Source organism: Dipodomys merriami, unplaced genomic scaffold (assembly GCF_024711535.1).
Source record: "Dipodomys merriami isolate MVZ:Mamm:240054 unplaced genomic scaffold, mDipMer1.0.p SCAF_1, whole genome shotgun sequence".
Lineage (NCBI taxonomy): Eukaryota > Metazoa > Chordata > Mammalia > Rodentia > Heteromyidae > Dipodomys > Dipodomys merriami.
In genome coordinates, this window is record NW_027202270.1 from 128,760,806 (window position 1) to 128,779,187 (window position 18,382).

Below are 18,382 nucleotides of genomic sequence, written 5' to 3' on the forward strand. Positions count from 1 at the left end.
TTTGCCTTTGTGTGGTTTGGAAGTGAAGTTGGGGGAGAGAGCTACAAGAAAATAAGGACAGCCTGAAAGTACTAAGAGCCAAAAATGGAGAAGGTGGTAAGAGAATGGGCACTCAGAAAAAAGAAAACTGGCCGGGCGCTGGTGACTCACGCCTGTAATCCTAGCTACTCAGGAGGCTGAGATCTGAGGATTGCGGTTCAAAGCCAGCCCGGGCAGGAGAGACCGTGAGACTCCTATCTCCAATAAACCACCAGAAAACTGGAAGTGGCACTGTAGCTCAAGTGGTAGAGTGCTCGCCTTGAGCTGAAGAGCTGAGGGACAGCGCCCAGGCCCAGAGTTCAAGCCCCACGACCGACAAAAAAAAAAAAAAAAGAAAACTGGACGCCAAGCTTTCTTTGTTTAACTCCCTTGTAAAATCAAGAACTTATCAGAAGGTTTGATTTCACACCATTTCTTACTAGACATGTTGACAATGTGTGTAAGCTCCCAAAATGCCTAGAAAATATTCCCACAATTCCCTCTTAAAGGGCAGTTGGATTTACCTTAGAACTTTGAGTAGTGTGTAACCAGAGCTCAGGTGACAAAAGGAACATTGCAATAAGGAGCTCCCAGTGGCTCTTCACAAAAACAGATTTCTTAAGATCACTTTATCTAAGACCTGTAATATAAGCACTAAATTAATTTGGTATACTAACATATGAAATGTAATTTTAAACTGGATTTTATATTTTGTCTTGCATAAAAACAGATACATTTCTAGTTGTTGGTATAGCACTTTTAAAAGGCTTTAAAAACCTTCTATCTGTAGGGTGAAAGACTGAGCCATGCAGTAGGCTGTGCCTTCGCAGCCTGCTTAGAGCGGAAACAGAAGCGGGAGAAGGAATGTGGAGTGACTGCTACTTTTGATGCCAGTCGGACCACTTTTACAAGAGAAGGATCATTCCGTGTCACAACTGCTACTGAACAAGCAGAAAGAGAGGAGATCATGAAACAAATGCAAGATGCTAAGAAAGGTACAATTTGTTCTACAGTGTGAGTTTATTTAATACCGTTTTTTTCCCCCGCAGATTAATAGTTTAAATCTAGCAGGGACAAGTTTTATCAAATCAAGAAAACGCTCAGAGCTGGTTGAATAGCTCAGTGGTAGAGCACTTGCCTAACAAATACAATCTGGTACCTAGCAGGTACATATACCCTCCCCCAAAAGAAAACCCTTATTAACAAAATCCTGAAAATCCTACAAAAGTGCCTAAATGTGCCTAAAAGTGGCGAATTTAATGGCTTAAAAACCATTTATTCTTTCTATTATAGTAAGCTCCTCTGGGGCAGGTTGAAGAAAGTTCAGAGACAACCTAGCTCCTGTCTCATCCTGGAACAGATGTTTAATTCTGATGTATCTAGTTTCTATGAGAAGCAAATGCGATCAAAGACCTAGCATTTTGAAGGAAGAAGCATAAGCCCAACATGGTTTAGGACTGCAAAGGAGACACTATGATGCTGTCAGAGATTTAACAGTGAGATTGTGTTGATTAATTACTGCTAAAATTTTTAATGCTTTATTCACAAAAGTCAACCCCTACCTCTTTCCTATAGACCTGTTAATTTTAGTGTGTAGTTTTATAGAATAATTTTTTTTTTTGGTACACATAGCATCATCGCAGCAATGTCTATGTAAACATTAGTAGTCTGTAAAGTTGAATTGGGAGTATTTTAAAATTAAGATGGTGGGGGAAAATGTTTTATGTAGGGTAAAACCACAAGAAATTCACAAACATTTATTTCTAAACTGGCCATCATTTAATACCCAAACAGCACAAATTCTTACAATCCCTGTGCTGCAAAAAGAACTCATGCATATATTTATTTGAAATTTTTCATAGTGATGGGAATTCAGGAGGTCTCCCTATATTGCTCAGACTGGCCTTGAACATCTGCCTCAGCTTCCCAAGTACTGAGACTATAGCATACACCACACACAGCTAAGAGTGATTTTTTTTCATGTATTGTAAACATTTCTGCCAGGATATCAAGATGTAAAAAATATACTAAGAACTAGAATTAAGGCTCAAGTGGCAGAATGCCTGCCTGGAAAACATGAGTTTACCCTGAGTTCAAAACTCCAATACTAAAAAAAATAGGTAAATAAAAATAAAAATGAGTCAAGTATGAGGGTACATGCCAATAGTTCTAGCTATTCCTTCTCAAGCAAAAAATTAAAAAAAAAAAAACAAAAAGGTGGGGGGCAGGGAGCAGTATTGGTGTTTAAACTCAAGGCTTTGTGTGCCCTAGGCAGACACTCTACTGTCTAAGTCTTGCCTGCAGCCCACATCATGCTATCTGTACTTGAAAAGTCTATCTGCATAGCTATTATTTAGTATGCTGTAGTGATTTTCATTTATTTATTTCATTTTCTGTGATATTGGGGCCTCACACATGGCAGGTAAGTACTCTGCCACTGGGCTCCACACCAGTCCTGACAGCATATTCTTTAATACCACCAAATGACACTGGGATACACAGCAACAGACTAATTGAGTCCTAAAATCTTCATTGGATTGTGAAGATTAAGGGTAGAGATTTGCCATAGTCAGAATGGAGCTCTTGCTCATGTGGAAAAAGTCTTTTATATTTAGGTTTAATAAAATTTAAATTTTTTCCTTCTTCATTCTTTTTTTTTTTTTTTTTGCTCCAGTCCTGGGGCCTGAACTCTGGGCCTGAGCACTGTCCCTCAGCTCTTCAGCTCAAGGCTAGCACTCTACCACTTGCCACAGCGCCACTTCTGGCTTTTTTCTTTTTTCTTTTTGCAAGGCAAGCGCTCTACCACTGAGCCACCTTCCCAGCCCCTCCTTCTTCATTCTTTAATTCAGATGTGCCACAAATGCTGTTGTCCCTTATTTCAAGACTACTTAAAACACTTAATCAAATTTTTGACTTCTTTATTCCCAAAGTCATCTCCAACCCCTCAAATCACCAAACAAACACTGAAAACCATGAACTGTTCTTTAAAGTACCTCACATGATGACTTCTTTGGAATAGGACTTTAAAAAAATCTTAAAGTCTGGGCTAGGAAGGTAGCTCAGTGGTAGAGTGCTTGCCTCACATGCATGAGGCTCTGGGTTCGATTCCTCAGCACCACATAAGGAGAAAAAAAAGCTGGAAGTGGCGCTGTGGCTCAAGTGGTAGAGCTCTAGCCTTGAGCTAAAGAGCTGAAGGGCCAGTGCCCAGGCCCAGAGTTCAGGCCCCATGATCTGCAAAAAAAAAAAACCAAAACTTAAAGTCTTCCTTGGTAAATAAATGCAAGAGAATAAAAGATGTAGTATTTGTGTCTTAGTAGACATACCATATGACATGTGGTTGTTAAATCTTATCTGTCTCAAAAATGGAGGATGAAAATCCTACTTCCAGTCTGTCTTAAGAGACATTGGGAAGGGAAGGAATTTAAAAAATGAGAGCTTTAGAGTTCCTCAGCTTGAAATTCAAAGTCTATGAGGATTATTGCTAAGGTCCTCTTTCTCTTGATTTTCTTGAGCTGAAACAGATAAGACAGTTGTTGGTTCATCAGCAGCCCCTGGCAACACTGCTCCATCCCCGTCCTCTCCTACTTCTCCCACTCTGGATCCCACTGCCTCTCTGGAGATGAACAATCCTCATGCCATCCCACGTCGGCATGCACCAATTGAACAGCTTGCTCGCCAAGGCTCTTTCCGTGGATTTCCTGCTCTTAGCCAGAAGATGTCACCCTTTAAACGCCAACTATCCCTACGCATCAACGAGTTGCCTTCCACTATGCAGCGGAAGACTGATTTCCCCATAAAAAATGCAGGTAACAGCGTGCGCCTGACTCAGCAAGAGCTCTAGCACTGATTACCATCACTTCCAGTGGCAACACAAATCCTACCCAGCTCGCTGCCCCTCTCTGAGGCTGGGAGAAAACTAAGGTCCATAGAGGTGAATCATTCATTTCTCTTCAACACGTAGATGATGGAATTCTTGCCTAAGCCATGGGTTTACGGTTTGTCCTGATGTAAGTACATTACCTCTCAGCCAGCCTGTTTGTAAACATCAAAGCCCTCAAATTTCCATTCTTATTCTGCTATTTGGGACTCAGGAGAGAATTAATTAAAGAAGCCTTAGAAATTTGCACAGTTAAATAACACCACCGGCAGATGTACCAGAAGAAATGAATAAGTGTTCATTGTCCTTGTAGCTGATTGTCCTCATAGGGAGGAAACTCTAAACCAGTCTCTTGTCTAAATCTAAGATCTGTTATTCATCAGAAACAGTGAGCTTCCTTACATTTATTCATTAAGTTTCAAAATTGCCACACAGGCCTTTGTGTGGCTTCTGTTCAACAGAGCCAGCTCCTAAGCTGTATCCTCATCATGTGATCCAGTATTAGATCTTGTCAGTGCTTCTGCCGGACAGTATTTTACTTCCCTCTGAGATATATCAAGCTATTGCTGTAAAAGAACATGAGGAAGCTTCATCTCAGCAGGCACTCCCATTGACAGTGGTATGAAAATAAAGAGTTATTCTTTTGACAGATAAAACTAGACTTAAAGAATGGTTGAACTAAGCGATTACTAAGGGTCTTTTCAGCTTCCAATGTCTTTTTTTTTAATGTTTTTTATTGTGAAAATACTGTACAGAGGGGTTACAGTTACATGAGCAAGGTAATGAGTACATTTCTTATCCAGCATTGTTGCCTCCTCCTTTGTTTTTCCCCTTACCATCCCTTCCCTCCCACCTCCTCAACTACACTCCCCATGACCCCACCCCACCTAAACTGTAAAGTTTGTTTTCCACATAGCATCTTTTACATCTCATTGTTGCAATGGGTCAATCTGTTTCCCTATTTACATTTTGATTTTTCCCTCCCTTCCCCCCCAAATTATACCAATATCAAATACAGTGAAAACAGGGGTTATACCATGGGGGAGGGACATACAAAGCAACAAAAAAATCACATGGTACCTTATAAATACGTTAGAAACAATGGCAAGGAAGAAATAACCACTTGTAAGAAATAACCACTTGTGTCCCTATCTTGGGATTCATTTAGCTTAACATCATCTTATCTGAGCTTTTCTGCTTGTCCCAGACATATACTAATTATTGCAAATAAGGGAAACCATGGAACCTATGTTTCTTTGGGCCTGGCTTACTTCATTAATATAATTTTTTCTGAGTCTTTCCATTTCCTAACAAATGGGGCAACGTCAGTCTTAATGATGGAGGCATGGAATTCCATTGTGTATATATACCACATTTTCTCTTTTTTTTGGGGGGGGGTCCGGTCATGGGGCCTGAACTCTGGGCCTGGGCGCTGTCCCTCAGCTCTTCAGCTCAAGGCTAGTGCTCTACCACTTGAGCCACAGCGCCACTTCCAGCTTTTTTCTTTTTGCTTATGTGGTGCTGAGGAATCGAACCCAGGGCCTCATGCATGCAAGGCAAGCACTCTACCACTGAGCCACCTTCCCAGCCCCATATACCACATTTTCTTGATCCATTCATCTACTGAGGGGCATCTGGGTTGGTTCCATATCTTAGCTATGGTAAATAATGCCACAATAAATATAGTTGTGCTGGTAGCTTTAGTATGGTCTTCCAATGTCTTTAAAAACTGAAATTCCTAATGTTTTAAGTACCTTGTTTCAAACTCTCTCTGAGGCAGAGCCAGAGAAAATCTATTATTCGCTTTTCACAAATGAGCAAAGATTCTGCATACATAATTAGCTTCCTAGGTGATACAAAAGAATACCAAAGTCAGATTTTTGTTGTGGTTTTTTTTTGGGGGGGGGAGGGGGTGGAGGGGGCCAGTCTTGTGGCTCGAACTCAGGACTTAGGCCCCTCAGCTTTCTTGCTCAAGGCTGGCACTTTACCACTTGAGCCACAACTCTACTTTCAGCTTTTTGGTAATTAATTGAAGATAAGCATCTCGCAGGCTGAGTATGATTACAGATGTGAGCCACCAGCACCTGCTCGTACTTTCTAACTCAGTCCGTGCCTTTGCTAGATAGATGTTCTACCACTTGAACCATGCCCCAACTCTTTTTGTTTCAGGTGGTTTTTGTTTTCCAGATAACATCTCATGCTTTTTGCCACCTCAGACCACAACCCTCCCACCTCTGCTTCTTGTGTAGCTGAGATTACAGGCACAAACCACCACACCCAGCTTGTTTGTGGAGCCTTGGCAAGCTGTTAGGTCTTGCTGTGTGTTTTTTGTTAGTTTGTTTTTGCCTGGGCTGGCCTCAAACCGTGATCATCTCTGCCTCCTGAGTAACCAGAATTATACGAGTGAACCAACACTTCTCTTTTTTTAAAGTAACCAGTCTCACTATTACCTATACTAGTCCTAAATTCCTAGGCTCAAATTATCGTCCTGCCTTAGCTTCTTGAGTAGCTGGGACTATAGGCATGTGCCACTGCATATGCACTGCACATGCCTATCCTACATATCAGTCCCCCCTTTTGTTTTTTTAATGACAGTTTATACCTTGGTCATAGAAACTTTGGAGAAAGTGAGAATGGTGACATTGCCATGGTCTAAATTTCCAGATTATTCCATTTTCCTAACTAGAAACCATTTTCTCTCGGTTTTGCAGTGCCAGAGGTAGAAGGAGAGGCAGAAAGCATCAGCTCCCTGTGTTCTCAGATCACCAATGCCTTCAGCACACCCTCTGAGGACCCCTTCTCCTCTGCTCCGATGACCAAACCAGTGACTGTGGTGGCACCACAGTCTCCTACCTTCCAAGGTTGGTGTTTCTGACTTGCTCACACATTCTAAAACTAATCTGCTGTTCACTAACTGCACTCGGCACCCTGAGCTTCACAAGCTGGTTGGACACGTGTATGGAGATCTTAGATTCACTGACTTCCCTATTCCGCCACATCCCTGGGCTTTGTCTCCTCCCCCTTTCCTAAGATGTCTGCACTCACTCTTCTGCATGTACATTCTTCATCTACTAGGAGTTTCTCTTTCCTTCTCCTCTTTTGCTTTTTTTCTTTCTGTTTTGTGGTTTGGTTTCAGCAAAGGTTTATTCTAGTATAATACTCAGGAAGTGGAAGGTAAAGACTGCTAGGAATTTCTATAACCCTGATCCACTGCTTTAGTGGCCACTTTACTATTAAGGATCTGAAAGCCCAACCAGTTTCCCAGAAGTAGCTGTCATCAGGACTTGGTCTGGTACAAGGCACAGTGGTTATTAACCAAAGGTAGTTTTTCCCTGTCAGAAAAATTTGTTATTGCTTCGTTTTGTTTTGTTTTTTGTTGGTTGTGGGGCTTGAACTCTGGGCCTGGGTGCTGTCCCTGAGCTCTTCAGCTCAAGGCTAGTACTCTACCACTTGAGCCATAGCACCACTTCTGGTTTTCTGTTAGTTAATTGGAGATTAGAGTCTCACGGGCTTTCCTGTCTAGGCTGGCTTTGAGAACCATCATCCTCAGGTGATAAGGATGAGAAAAATGAGGCTCAAAGAGCCTTAGGTAGGTGAACTGCCGACATCCTACAGGGAGGATTTAAATGCAGATCTTTATAAATATCTACTTCAGAACTGCTGTAGACTACTGACTGCCTGCTTTCAAGGCATTGGATGGACAAAACTGGGAAGACATAGTACTTTCTGTGCCTTGAAGGGGCTCCCAGTCTACAGGGGATGTAATTTTTTCACAAACTTTATGAAATAGTACCAATACCATATGGTTGGCCAGTCTTAAATAGTGCCTATATTGTAGGCCAGGGGAAGGTACTTGTCTGCTCCATACTAAATATGACAAAGATGGGAGAGCTAGGATGAAGAGTAGAAGCTGATAATGGAGTAACAGCAGGAACAGGAACAAGGGTTACCAGATTATAAAAAGGAGATAAGGAAATAACAGTAGGCAATGACACAAATATCACAGGGGGAAAAATCTTCAAAAAGATATACATTAATTCTGTAGCATTTATAAACTTATCCAGGAAATGAAAACATGCCAAGTTTTATTTCTCATGTTGTGCTCCTCCACATTGTCAACTGCCATCCCAAAATAGTAAATAGAAGTTTCAAAAAATAAACAATTTTATTACAGAATGTTATTATTCTATTATTCTCTCAGCATGCCTGATTTATGAATCGTAAGGGAAGTGGTGCTGTGGCTCAATTGGTAGAGCACTAGCCTTGAGCACAGAGAGGCTAAGGGACAGAGCCCAAGCCTGATTTCTGGCTCCACAATCATCCCCCGCCCCCCCCCCAAAAAAAAAAGAAAGAAAATTTTACCATAAGTATGTACGTATAGGTAAGAACTTAATGCATATGGTATTTGCCGCTCTCCTAGGCATCTGCAGAACATCTGGGAGCTTCTCCCTCAGTACCAGGCCTATGGGACTTTTGAGGGAATTAAATGAAATTATACACATAAAATGTATCATTATGGATACAGTCCCCAGTAATTAACTCACTATTGTTAGCATACTTGGAGCTTCTGGAAAAGTAGAGAATGAAATACTTAATCAAGTTAAGCCTAAGGCTGAATTATAGCTGGCGCCAGTATTAGAATAATTAAAAGGGTTTGTTTTTTAGTTTTTTGGGTTTTTTGGTGGATTAGGGGATTGTTGGGGGGGAGGGTTGTGTGATTTTTTTTTCTGCTCATAACAGCTCTGTTCAACTTAATTTAAATGATCTATGTAGGCTTCATTTTCCTTCTCTGTATATACACATTTATCCCAAACAGTCTATTATTTGTTTCTTTTAGTTCCTTCTTTACCAGAAGGTATTGTGTATCCATTTCAAGATAGCATGATTATCCCAACATTACCTGTTCTTGTCTCTTCCACCAGTATTGTACATTGGCCTGACTGACCCAGTTCCATGGACTCGCTTGTATACCCTGCATGAATTAACTCCATTGATGTTGTCTGCTCCCATTGTAGCTAATGGCACTGACTCAGCCTTCCATGTGCTTACTGCTAAGCCAGCTCATACTGCTCTAGCACCCGTAGCAATGCCTGTGCGTGAAACCAACCCTTGGGCCCATGCCCCTGATGCTGCTAACAAGGAAATTGCAGCCACACATCCGGGTAAGGTGGCCGCAGATGGTGGTGAGGAATCTGGGATCAGAGAAACCACACTGTTTCTAAAATCAGCCAGTTACTGAAGGGAACTAAATAAAGAAGAATCAGTCCTTTTGGAAAAAATATGTTCCCTTTTCGAAGTGAACTTACTAAGAAAGGATGGTGAAGGTGGGCAACAAAAGAGATTAGACTGGTAGCTCTTAGCACTGTAGAACAGAGCCATGCATAGAGCTTTTATAAAACAGATTCCTCATCTCCATTCCCAGAGAACCCATCACTGGGTTTAGTGGTCCATAGACATGCCTGTAGAAAGAGGATTCTGCAACAGCAGCTATACCAGAAGTAATACAAAAAGCACTTTATTTTTTACCATTCTGTATTGACAATTTTTTTTCTGTAATGAACATCTTCTAACGATAAAACTGAAAAGGTTTAAAGTTCTAATAGTCTTTCATCAAAAAGGCAAATATAACCAGGTATTAGTGGCTCATATTTATAATCCTATCTACTCAGGAGGCTCTGAGGGTTGTAGTTCAAAGCCAGTCTGGGCAGAAAAGTCCCTGTGAAAATCTTATCTCCACTTAACCACTCAAAAAGTGGAAGTAAGCCGGGCACTGGTGGCCTGTAATCCTAGCTACTCAGGAGGCTGAGATCTGAGGATCCATGGTTCAAAGCCAGCCTGGGCAGTAAAGTCCATGACACTCATCTCCAATAAACCACTAGAAAACTGGAACTGGTGCTGTGGTTCAAGCGGTAGAGTACTTGCCTTGAACTGAAGAGCGCAGGGACAGCACCCAGGCCCAGAGGTCAAACCTCATGACCAAAAATAAATAAAAGCAGAAGTGGTGCTGTGACTCAAGTAGTAGAGCACTAGCCTTGAGCACAAAGAGGCTCATGGACAGTGCCTCAGCCCTGAATTCAAGCCTAATGACTGACCTAAATAAATAAATAAATAAATAAATAAAAGGCAACATGTGTCTGAAAACCAGGTAGGGGCCAGCAAGGTATGGCCAGGTCCCTGGTAATTTTCTTTTTGTTCTATTAAAGATGAACCTGCCAGTCCTTTAGTGTGTGAAAGCTGGCTTTCTGTTCTGTGGATAAGCCATGATGACAAGGCAGGATTTCTGACACCAGGCAGCCACCTGCTAAGACAGGAACATGGTCTGACAGATTCTTTGTTCCACTACAAAATGTCCTTGGCTGGTAATACTTCTCTCCTACCAGAACCAGAAAATATCCTGCTAGAGGACTTGTCCTGAGTGGTAGAGCCATTCAAATCACCAAAGTTAGAAGGTAAGGAAAGGAGCCACTGACTTCTCGTCTCTCTTCATCTTGTTGGTTCCAGGGACCGAGTGGGGTCAGTCTTCTGGTGCCGCCTCTCCAGGCCTCTTCCAGGCGGGGCATAGACGAACTCCCTCTGAGGCTGACCGCTGGCTAGAAGAAGTATCGAAGAGTGTCCGGGCCCAGCAGCCCCAGGTCCCAGCTGCCCCTCTGCAGCCAGTTCTCCAGCCACCTCCACCCACCGCCATCTCCCAGCCAGCACCACCTTTCCAAGGGAGTGCATTCCTCACCTCTCAGCCTGTGCCAGTGGGCGTGGTCCCCCCCCTGCAGCCAGCCTTTGTCCCTGTCCAGTCCTATCCTGTGGCTAACGGGATGCCCTATTCAGCCCCTAACGTGCCTGTGGTAGGCATCACCCCCTCCCAGATGGTAGCCAATGTGTTTGGCACTGCAGGTCATCCTCAGGCTGCTCACCCCCGTCAGTCACCCAGCCTGGTCAGGCAGCAGACATTCCCTCAGTATGAGACAAGCAGTACCACCGCCAGTCCCTTCTTTAAGCCTCCTGCTCAGCACCTCAACGGTTCTGCAGCTTTCAATGGTGTGGATGATGGCAGGTTGGCTGCAGGGGACAAGCACACAGAGGTTCCTGCAGGCCACTGTCCAGTTGATCCTTTCGAAGCCCAGTGGGCTGCATTAGAAAGCAAGTCCAAGCAGCGTACTAACCCCTCCCCTACCAACCCTTTCTCCAGGGACTTACAGAAGACATTTGAAATTGAACTTTAGGCGATCTTTATGGCATATGTATCTTGTCTGTACTTAGGCAAGGGCAGGGCATGAACGTCAAACAAGCAAAGGGGACCTGGTCTTCCCGGTCAGTCCACTTCTCACTAACCCTAAAGGAGCAAGTCCAGGCACCGAGTGCAATGAGGGGTAATCTGGAAAGAAGTGGGGGAAACCAGTCCTAGAAAAGACTTGCAGCTAGACTAAAGAAGCCAAGGAAATGTCGTCCTCTGTACCTGCCTCCCTCACCCCCTTAAAAACCTCTGGCAACTGAGAGGCAGGAGAATCTGAACAGGAATCTGTATTCAAAGCACATTTTACTGGAATAGAAAACAGTAGGAAGCAAAATGACCTCCTTTCATTTTTCAGACCATTCACCTACTTCCTCCTAGTACTGGCCTGTCCTAGAGACCAGGAACAACATGGCTTGTGCTCAGGGTAGGAAAAGCAGCAGGCTGTGCTGCCCGAATTCTTAAGAGTGTGCAACAGCACTGCTCAACAGAGCTAGATTTGGGAGGTCAAGTTGAGCTTCCATTTTGAGTTAACAGAATATTATAAATATATATCAAAAGCCAAAATCTTTATTTTTATGCATTTAGAATATTTTAAATAGTTCTCAATATTAAAAAGTTGTATAAGTTGTAAGTAATCTTGCCAAAAGTAAAAGGGTTAGTTGTAAGAAATTGTACATAAGATTGATTTATCATTGATGCCTATGGAAGTAAAAAGAGGGAGGGTTGAAAGCTGCGGGCAGGATCCTGGTCTGTCTGTGGTCATTCATTGTAAGTAGCACATTGCAACAACAATCATACTTATGACCAATACCGTCACTAGATTGTAGTTTTAAATAAAGAAAATGAAAGCAGTATTGTCCTGGTTTTAAAACTATGATAAAACCCTAATGTCATTATTTTGATTAAATCAATTGATGCTCTAGAGAATGTTATTTTTTATATATTGTTGCAATTTCCTTACATTACTCCTTTATTTTAACACTAAGGTGACAATGACATAATCATATCCACAGAAGGGAACACAGGCTATGTTGGTTTGTAATGTGGGTTTTGTCCTTTAAATTTTGTCCCTGCAAGTTTTGTGGGAATGGGAAATGTGGTTTTATTCACCGTGTGCACCCTCCCCTCCCCTCCCCTCCCCTCCCCTTCCCTCCCCTGAATGGAATGTCCTGTTGCCAGTTGAAGCCACTTGACCTCGGGTAACATGAGATTCCCATCTCGTTTTTACTTTTGAACGTTGGCCTTACAATCAAATGTAAGTTATATATATATATACATAATATATATATTTGTACTGATGAGAATTTATAATCTGCTTTAACAAAAATAAATGTTCGTGGTAGAAGCTTTTACCCACTAAGGGCTTTCTTTCCTCTTTTTATTTGCAAGTGAGTGTACTCTTGTTTTTTTCAGCCTTACTCTCTCTTTGCTCTGCTGATGCTGCATATCTCTAGTGCTAGGAAATCTCTTATTTAGACTAATATGTCCTTAAAACTCTTAATTAGGCTCTGGTTGATCCTGAATGGATCAGATTCTTTCTGCTCAAGTGTGGTTAGAGCAGCAACACAGGTTTCTCCTAGTAGCTGGTTGGAAAGTCAGAATGTCAGCCCTGGCCCAGGATAAACCAGTGCTTTTCAACCTTGGCCATGCATTAGAAATACTTAGGATCCCTTTAAATTCCTAACTCAGGCCAGACACCGATGTCTCATGCCTATAATCCTAGCTACTCAGGAGGCTGAGATCCAAGGATCACAGTTAAAGCCAGCCCAAGCTAGAAAGTCCCGTGAGACTCTTATCTCCAATTAACCACCAGAAAACCAGAAGTGGTGCCGTGGCCTTAAGCAACAGCGCCTAGGCCCAGAGTTCAAGCCCCACGACCAACAACAACAACAAAATCCTAACTCAGGGCCAGGAGTGTAGCTCAGTGATAGAATATGAACTTAGCATTCACAGTCCCCAGTGCCCAGCTTATACATAAGACCAGTTATATCAAAACTTTAGTGAGGATTGAGAAGGGATTTGGGGATGTTTTTGTGACTGTTTTGTTTTAATCTCCCAACATAAAGTAGGTTTGAGAATTACTAGTTTGAGCCTCACCTCTAAATTTAGCCCCCTACTCTATGAGTAGCTCTGAGAAGGGCTAGCTTTTGAGGCAAGCTAATCTCAGATGCACCTTCTGAAGTATGTATGCCATCAGGCCAAATTTTTATTTCATTAAATGGGGAAGCCCAAGAAAGTTGCCCTTTTTCCCCTTATTTCTATAGCAAAACCAGCTGTGGTGAATGAGGATGTTTCTCTTTTAAGTGGAAAGAAAAGATATGGGGCTGGGAAGGTGGCTCAGTGGTAGAGTGTTTGCCTTGAATGCATGAGGCCTGGGTTTGATTCCTCAGCACCACATAAACAGAAAAAGCCGGAAGTGGTGCTGTGGCTCAAGTAGTAGAGCGCTAGCTAGCCCTGAGCTGAAGAGCTGAGGGACAGCCCCCAGGCCCAGAGTTCAGGCTCAGGACTGGAAGAAAAGAAAAGATACCTGTTCATGTTTTCTTTGTTGAATGAGATTGACTGAGAAATATACCCACCCGTGATATTATTTTTCTATCTTCCAGCCCATGTGTGGGTAATAAAAGTCACCTTGAAGAGTTTTGATCCCTGTAATGGCTGTCTTTTCTATGTCCACAAATAACCATTGTTCCTAGGTAAAGGAACAACAATGTAAAGGATTGTAGAAAGGGACCTGGTAGCTCATTGACACTAAGCTTGTTTCAGCATTAATGTATAAAATTGAAGAATGATTTCCCTCAACTCAAGCTATTTCTGAAATCACTTTTACTGTTACTACATTACCCCTCCCCATTGTTTCCTCAGCCTACTAGTTCTGTTTTTAACAATGGTCTGTTTTTCCTTTTGGCAGCAAACACTGCTTCACAGAGTCCTACTTAGGAAGAGAGGCTCCTGTGGCCTCAGCATGAAGCAGACCAGTCAGCTTTACACACGCTCATCACACAAACCTTCACAGCTAGCTGTGAAGTAAGGAGCTTTTCCTGTTTCCATCCCTGATCCATCCCTATTCTGAGGCCTTACACCCATCCTGCTTTGCTGATAGCTTTCATAATATCAGCAGGCTTTGAAGCTGAGCTACCTAGAAAGACTAGAGGCTAGAGCAACGGACTACCATTTGACCCCAAATGACATTCGGCTCTCAAACAGAATGCTTCCCCCAAAACATTCCCTTATAAGGCAGGTGTGAACTTTGAAAACATTACATACTTCCCAGCTTTAAAATCCAGCTCTTTCTGGAATTTTTTTTTTTTTTTTTTTTTTTGGTCCGGTTGTGGGGTCTGAACTCTGGGCCTGGGCGCTGTCCCTCAGCTCTTCAGCTCAAGGCTGCTCTACCACTTGAGCCACAGTGCCACTTCCAGCTTTTTCTTTTTGCTTATGTGGTGCTGAGGAATTGAACCCAGGGCCTCATGCACGCAAGGCAAGCGCTCTACCACAGAGCCACCTTCCCAGCCCTTCTTTCTGGATTTTAAAGCTGGTTTGCTTAAAAATGTAGTGAATGGGTCTCTGTACAGGATGACATCCCTAACTGGAAATCCAAATGCCCCAAAATCTAAACATGTTTGAATGCTAACATGGCACTTAGGTGTTTCAGGTTTCAGAGCACTTCAGATATTTGATTTAGAGATGTTCAATTGATAAGGTCTACAGATATTCTAAGATCTGAAACACTTCTGGTCCTAAGCATTTCAGATAAGAGATCCTCAACCTGAAGTAGACACAGAAATGCAAAGAGGTAAGGGAAAGTATATCCTATCTAAACAGATTCCTCCTCATGACCACTCAGCAGCAGTCTGTGGCCATGTCATCTGCAAACCCTGGGAGGCCATGGGAGGCTGCTGAGTTCAGCTCTGGGAGGGTTTTTGGAAGGGCATCTCCAGAAGATGACTCCTTTGCCAGTTACAGATTTGGTGAGAGTGGGGAGGGGGGCTGAGTCTATCTTCTCTTAGAGAACTATTCAGAACTAGAGCCAGATCTAGCCTTCATCCCTGCTGCCAGACAGGTTTAGCATGCTGGAGACGGGAACAGCTGGCACAGCAGAAACTGGAGTAATACTCATTGCCACAGAGCTGGGCCTGCAGGATCAAGTCACAGTTGGCCAACTCCGGCTGGTCCACGCACTCCCTGCCCAGGTCCCTGGGTTGGGCCGCTGGTGCTGCAGGACAACAGGGAGAAAGAGAGAGATGTACATGAGGCTGCCAGATGTGTAAGCTAGAAGTGGATACAGTTGCCACCCGTTTGCTGGCCTCCCTTCTGCTTATTTGTGTCCTCTATCCAGTGCATAGCCCTTCCCAGACACCCAGAATTTACTGATTAAATATCTCTTCAAGTTAACTCCCTGAAAAGCCTCAGCCGCTGGATTGTACTCCGTCGTATCTCAAGTCTTGAGAAGGATGGGCCCTAAGTAAAACTTCAGTCAGCAGGAGCTGTGTCATCTGACCTTTGGGGCCTGAATCTAAACTTGGCAACATTCATCCAGCAGAGGGCAGAAGAGAGGCCTAGCAGAGGCAGGAGTGTGTCTCTCTGGACAGTTTCACTGTGGTGGCCATACACCAGCAAGGCTCCACCAGGCTTGTTATCAAGCAACTTTCTGATTCTAAATTTTTTTTTTGGGGGGGGGGGTCTGGTTGTGGTTGTGGGGCCTGAACTCTGGGCCTGGGCGCTGTCCCTCAGCTCTGCAGCTCAAGGCTAGCACTCTACCACTTAAGCCACAGTGCCACTTCCCGCTTTTTTCTTTTTTCTTATGTGGTACTGAGGAATCAAACCCAGGGCCTCATGCATGCAAGGCAAGCACTCTACCACTGAGCCACCTTCCCAGCCCCGTGATTCTAATTTATTTTCCCTGCTAGACATATCTATAGCTAATCATAAACACAAATTACCAATACTTCAGCTCTGTCTTGAGTAGCGAGGCAGACCAGACAGGAAGAACAGTGGCACATGCAAGTCCCACACCTTCCCCAAGGATGGAGCAGGTCTTTGCAAACTGCTTAGCCCAGGGCACTGCCCTGCTATTCAGTCCCTAACTGATAATGTATCAGCATTGTGTCATTCCATTGCATTTTTCCATAGTGGTACCATCCTACAATATGACACTTTCATTTGCTGGACTATAATAACTCACTAAGAGCCAGGTGTTGGTGGCCCACTCCTGTAAATCCTAGTTACCCAGAAGACTGAGATCTGAAGATCAAGGTTCAAAATCCAGGCAGGAAAATCTATGAGACTCTTAGCTCCATTTAACCACCCAAAAGCTGGAAGTGAAACTGTGGTGTAAGTGATAGAACCCCAGCCTTGATCGGTAAAGCCAAGCAAGAGAAGGCGGCCCTGAGTTCAAGCCCCAGTGCTGGCATATACACAAAAAGAACAAAAGAATATAAGGCTAAAATACCACATTACTGATATGTGTATATATGCATATATATGAATATATAAGATATATAGTCATGTTTATATACAGGTTTATAATTGAGTATATAAAATGTGACTATGGATATGTTCGTATATGTATATGGATATATGCATATATGAATATATAAATGCATATATTCACAAATATGTATATATATGCAGGTGTGAGTCAAAAGTGACAGTGTCAGTAAAACTTCTGAGAATTGGAAGCTCTAGGCTCCAGCACTGGTACCCCCCCCAAAAAAAAAGATTCCGAGCAGTTGAAAGATTTGGGTTCTGGTCTCCTGGGCCACTGATCTGCTATATGGCAGTTAGAGACAGGGCATAAGCGTTCTGGAAGTCTCATTGATGAAAGGGTAATTATAGCCCCTGCCTTCTAAGATTTGGGCTGTATGCTCTTTTTTTTTTTTGTCAGTCATGGGGCCTGAACTCCGGGCCTGGGCGCTGTCCCTCAGCTCTTCAATTGTAGACTAGCACTCTACCACTTGAGCCTCAACCCCACTTCCGGCTTTTTCTGCTTATGTGGTGCTGAGGAATCGAACCAAGGGCCTCATGCATGCATGTCATGCATGCAAGACAAGCATTCTACCACTGAACCACCTTCCCAGTCCCTGGGCTGTATGCTCGAAAGATCAAAAAGGCAGTTGTGGGGCTGAGAATGTGGCCTAGTGGCTTAGCATGCATGAAGTCCAGGGTTTGATCCCTGGGTACCACATAAACAGAAAAGGCCGGAAGTGGTGCTGTGACTCAAGTGGTTAGAATGCTTGCCTTGAGCAGAGAGCCTCAAGAATAGTGCCCTGGCCTGAGGTCAAGCCCCAGGACCAGCAAGAAAAATAAAAGGCACATTGTCATAAGTTCAGTACTTTGGGCTGGGAAGGTGGCTCAGTGATAGAGCGCTTGCCTTGCATGCCTGAGGCCCTGGGTTCGATTCCTCAGCACCACATAAGCAAAAAGAAAAAAAGCTGGAAGTGGCTCTGTGGCTCAAGTGGTAGAGCGCTAGCCTTGAGCTGAAGAGCTGAGGGACAGCGCCCAGGCCCAGAGTTCAGGCCCACAACCAGACCCCCCCCCCCAAAAAAAATAATAATAAGTTCAGTACTTTGTTTTTTAGAATAAAGTCTGTATTATTTTTTGTGGTATTGGGAGATGGAAGCAGGGCTCACATGAGCTACAGTCCCATTTCCATAGGACTTTTTTCCACTTGGGTTAGAATGGACAGACTTTAGCGGTCTGTCTGATTGAGCATGATAATGAAAGCCTCGCCAGTTGTGGTTTCGCAGGTAAGATGGGCAAGTCCATGACAATGGCTAGCATCTACCTTGCAGAGCACGAGCACCGTTACCATTATCTGCACCCCGTCCTTGGATGGCAGGGTAGCTCGAGTGGAAAGAGGGGAGAAGTGAGGTTCAGGAGGGGTAAACCCTTTGCCCCAAGTGTCAACCAGAAGTTAGCATCAGAGTGAGCCAAGTGTTGAACTGGAGTCCCTTGGACTGTTGAGCCTGAGGCTTAGGGACACGTGCCCGCGTACCTGGCGATGCCACCTTCACCTCCGTGCTGCGGCTGGCCGTCTGACCCCCTCTGTAGGCGCTGCATGTGTAGGCGCCCTCGTCCCTGGCCTGCAGGTTGTGGATCAGCAGGGTGCCATCTGGGGACTGGCGTACCCGGTGGCCATCAGCCTGCACTGGCAGCCCATTCCTGCAGGGGGAGAGAATGCTGAGAGAGCCTTCCAGGGCCACTCGTCTTATGACCCTAGGAGGCTGGGAGGATAGTGGGAGGTTATCAAGGACCATTCTAGA

At 43.7% G+C, this 18,382-nt stretch overlaps 2 protein-coding genes across 12 annotated transcripts in view; one reads left to right on the forward strand and one right to left on the reverse strand.

The window, feature by feature from the left end:
* The window catches only part of Numb (NUMB endocytic adaptor protein), a 127,830-nt gene extending 115,699 nt beyond the window's left edge, over positions 1–12,131 (forward strand). For 7 of the 11 annotated variants that reach the window (XM_070030712.1, XM_070030694.1, XM_070030758.1 and 4 more), the window contains 5 exons: positions 809–1,013; positions 3,531–3,824; positions 6,607–6,756; positions 8,911–9,057; positions 10,397–12,131. In XM_070030712.1, coding sequence (XP_069886813.1) covers positions 809–1,013; positions 3,531–3,824; positions 6,607–6,756; positions 8,911–9,057; positions 10,397–11,112 — 1,512 coding nt within the window. In that variant the 3' untranslated portion in view covers positions 11,113–12,131. The remainder of the gene's footprint in view (positions 1–808; positions 1,014–3,530; positions 3,825–6,606; positions 6,757–8,910; positions 9,058–10,396) is intronic. The other 4 variants (XM_070030749.1, XM_070030767.1, XM_070030777.1 and 1 more) reach the window with 2 other exon arrangements.
* A 741-nt stretch (positions 12,132–12,872) lies between these two features.
* The window catches only part of Papln (papilin, proteoglycan like sulfated glycoprotein), a 31,363-nt gene continuing 25,853 nt past the window's right edge, over positions 12,873–18,382 (reverse strand). Inside the window, exons 26-27 of the mRNA XM_070030680.1 lie at positions 18,115–18,281; positions 12,873–15,333 (exon numbers count right to left, since the gene is read on the reverse strand). Of these exons, the coding sequence (XP_069886781.1) occupies positions 15,161–15,333; positions 18,115–18,281 (340 nt within the window). The 3' untranslated portion in view covers positions 12,873–15,160. The remainder of the gene's footprint in view (positions 15,334–18,114; positions 18,282–18,382) is intronic.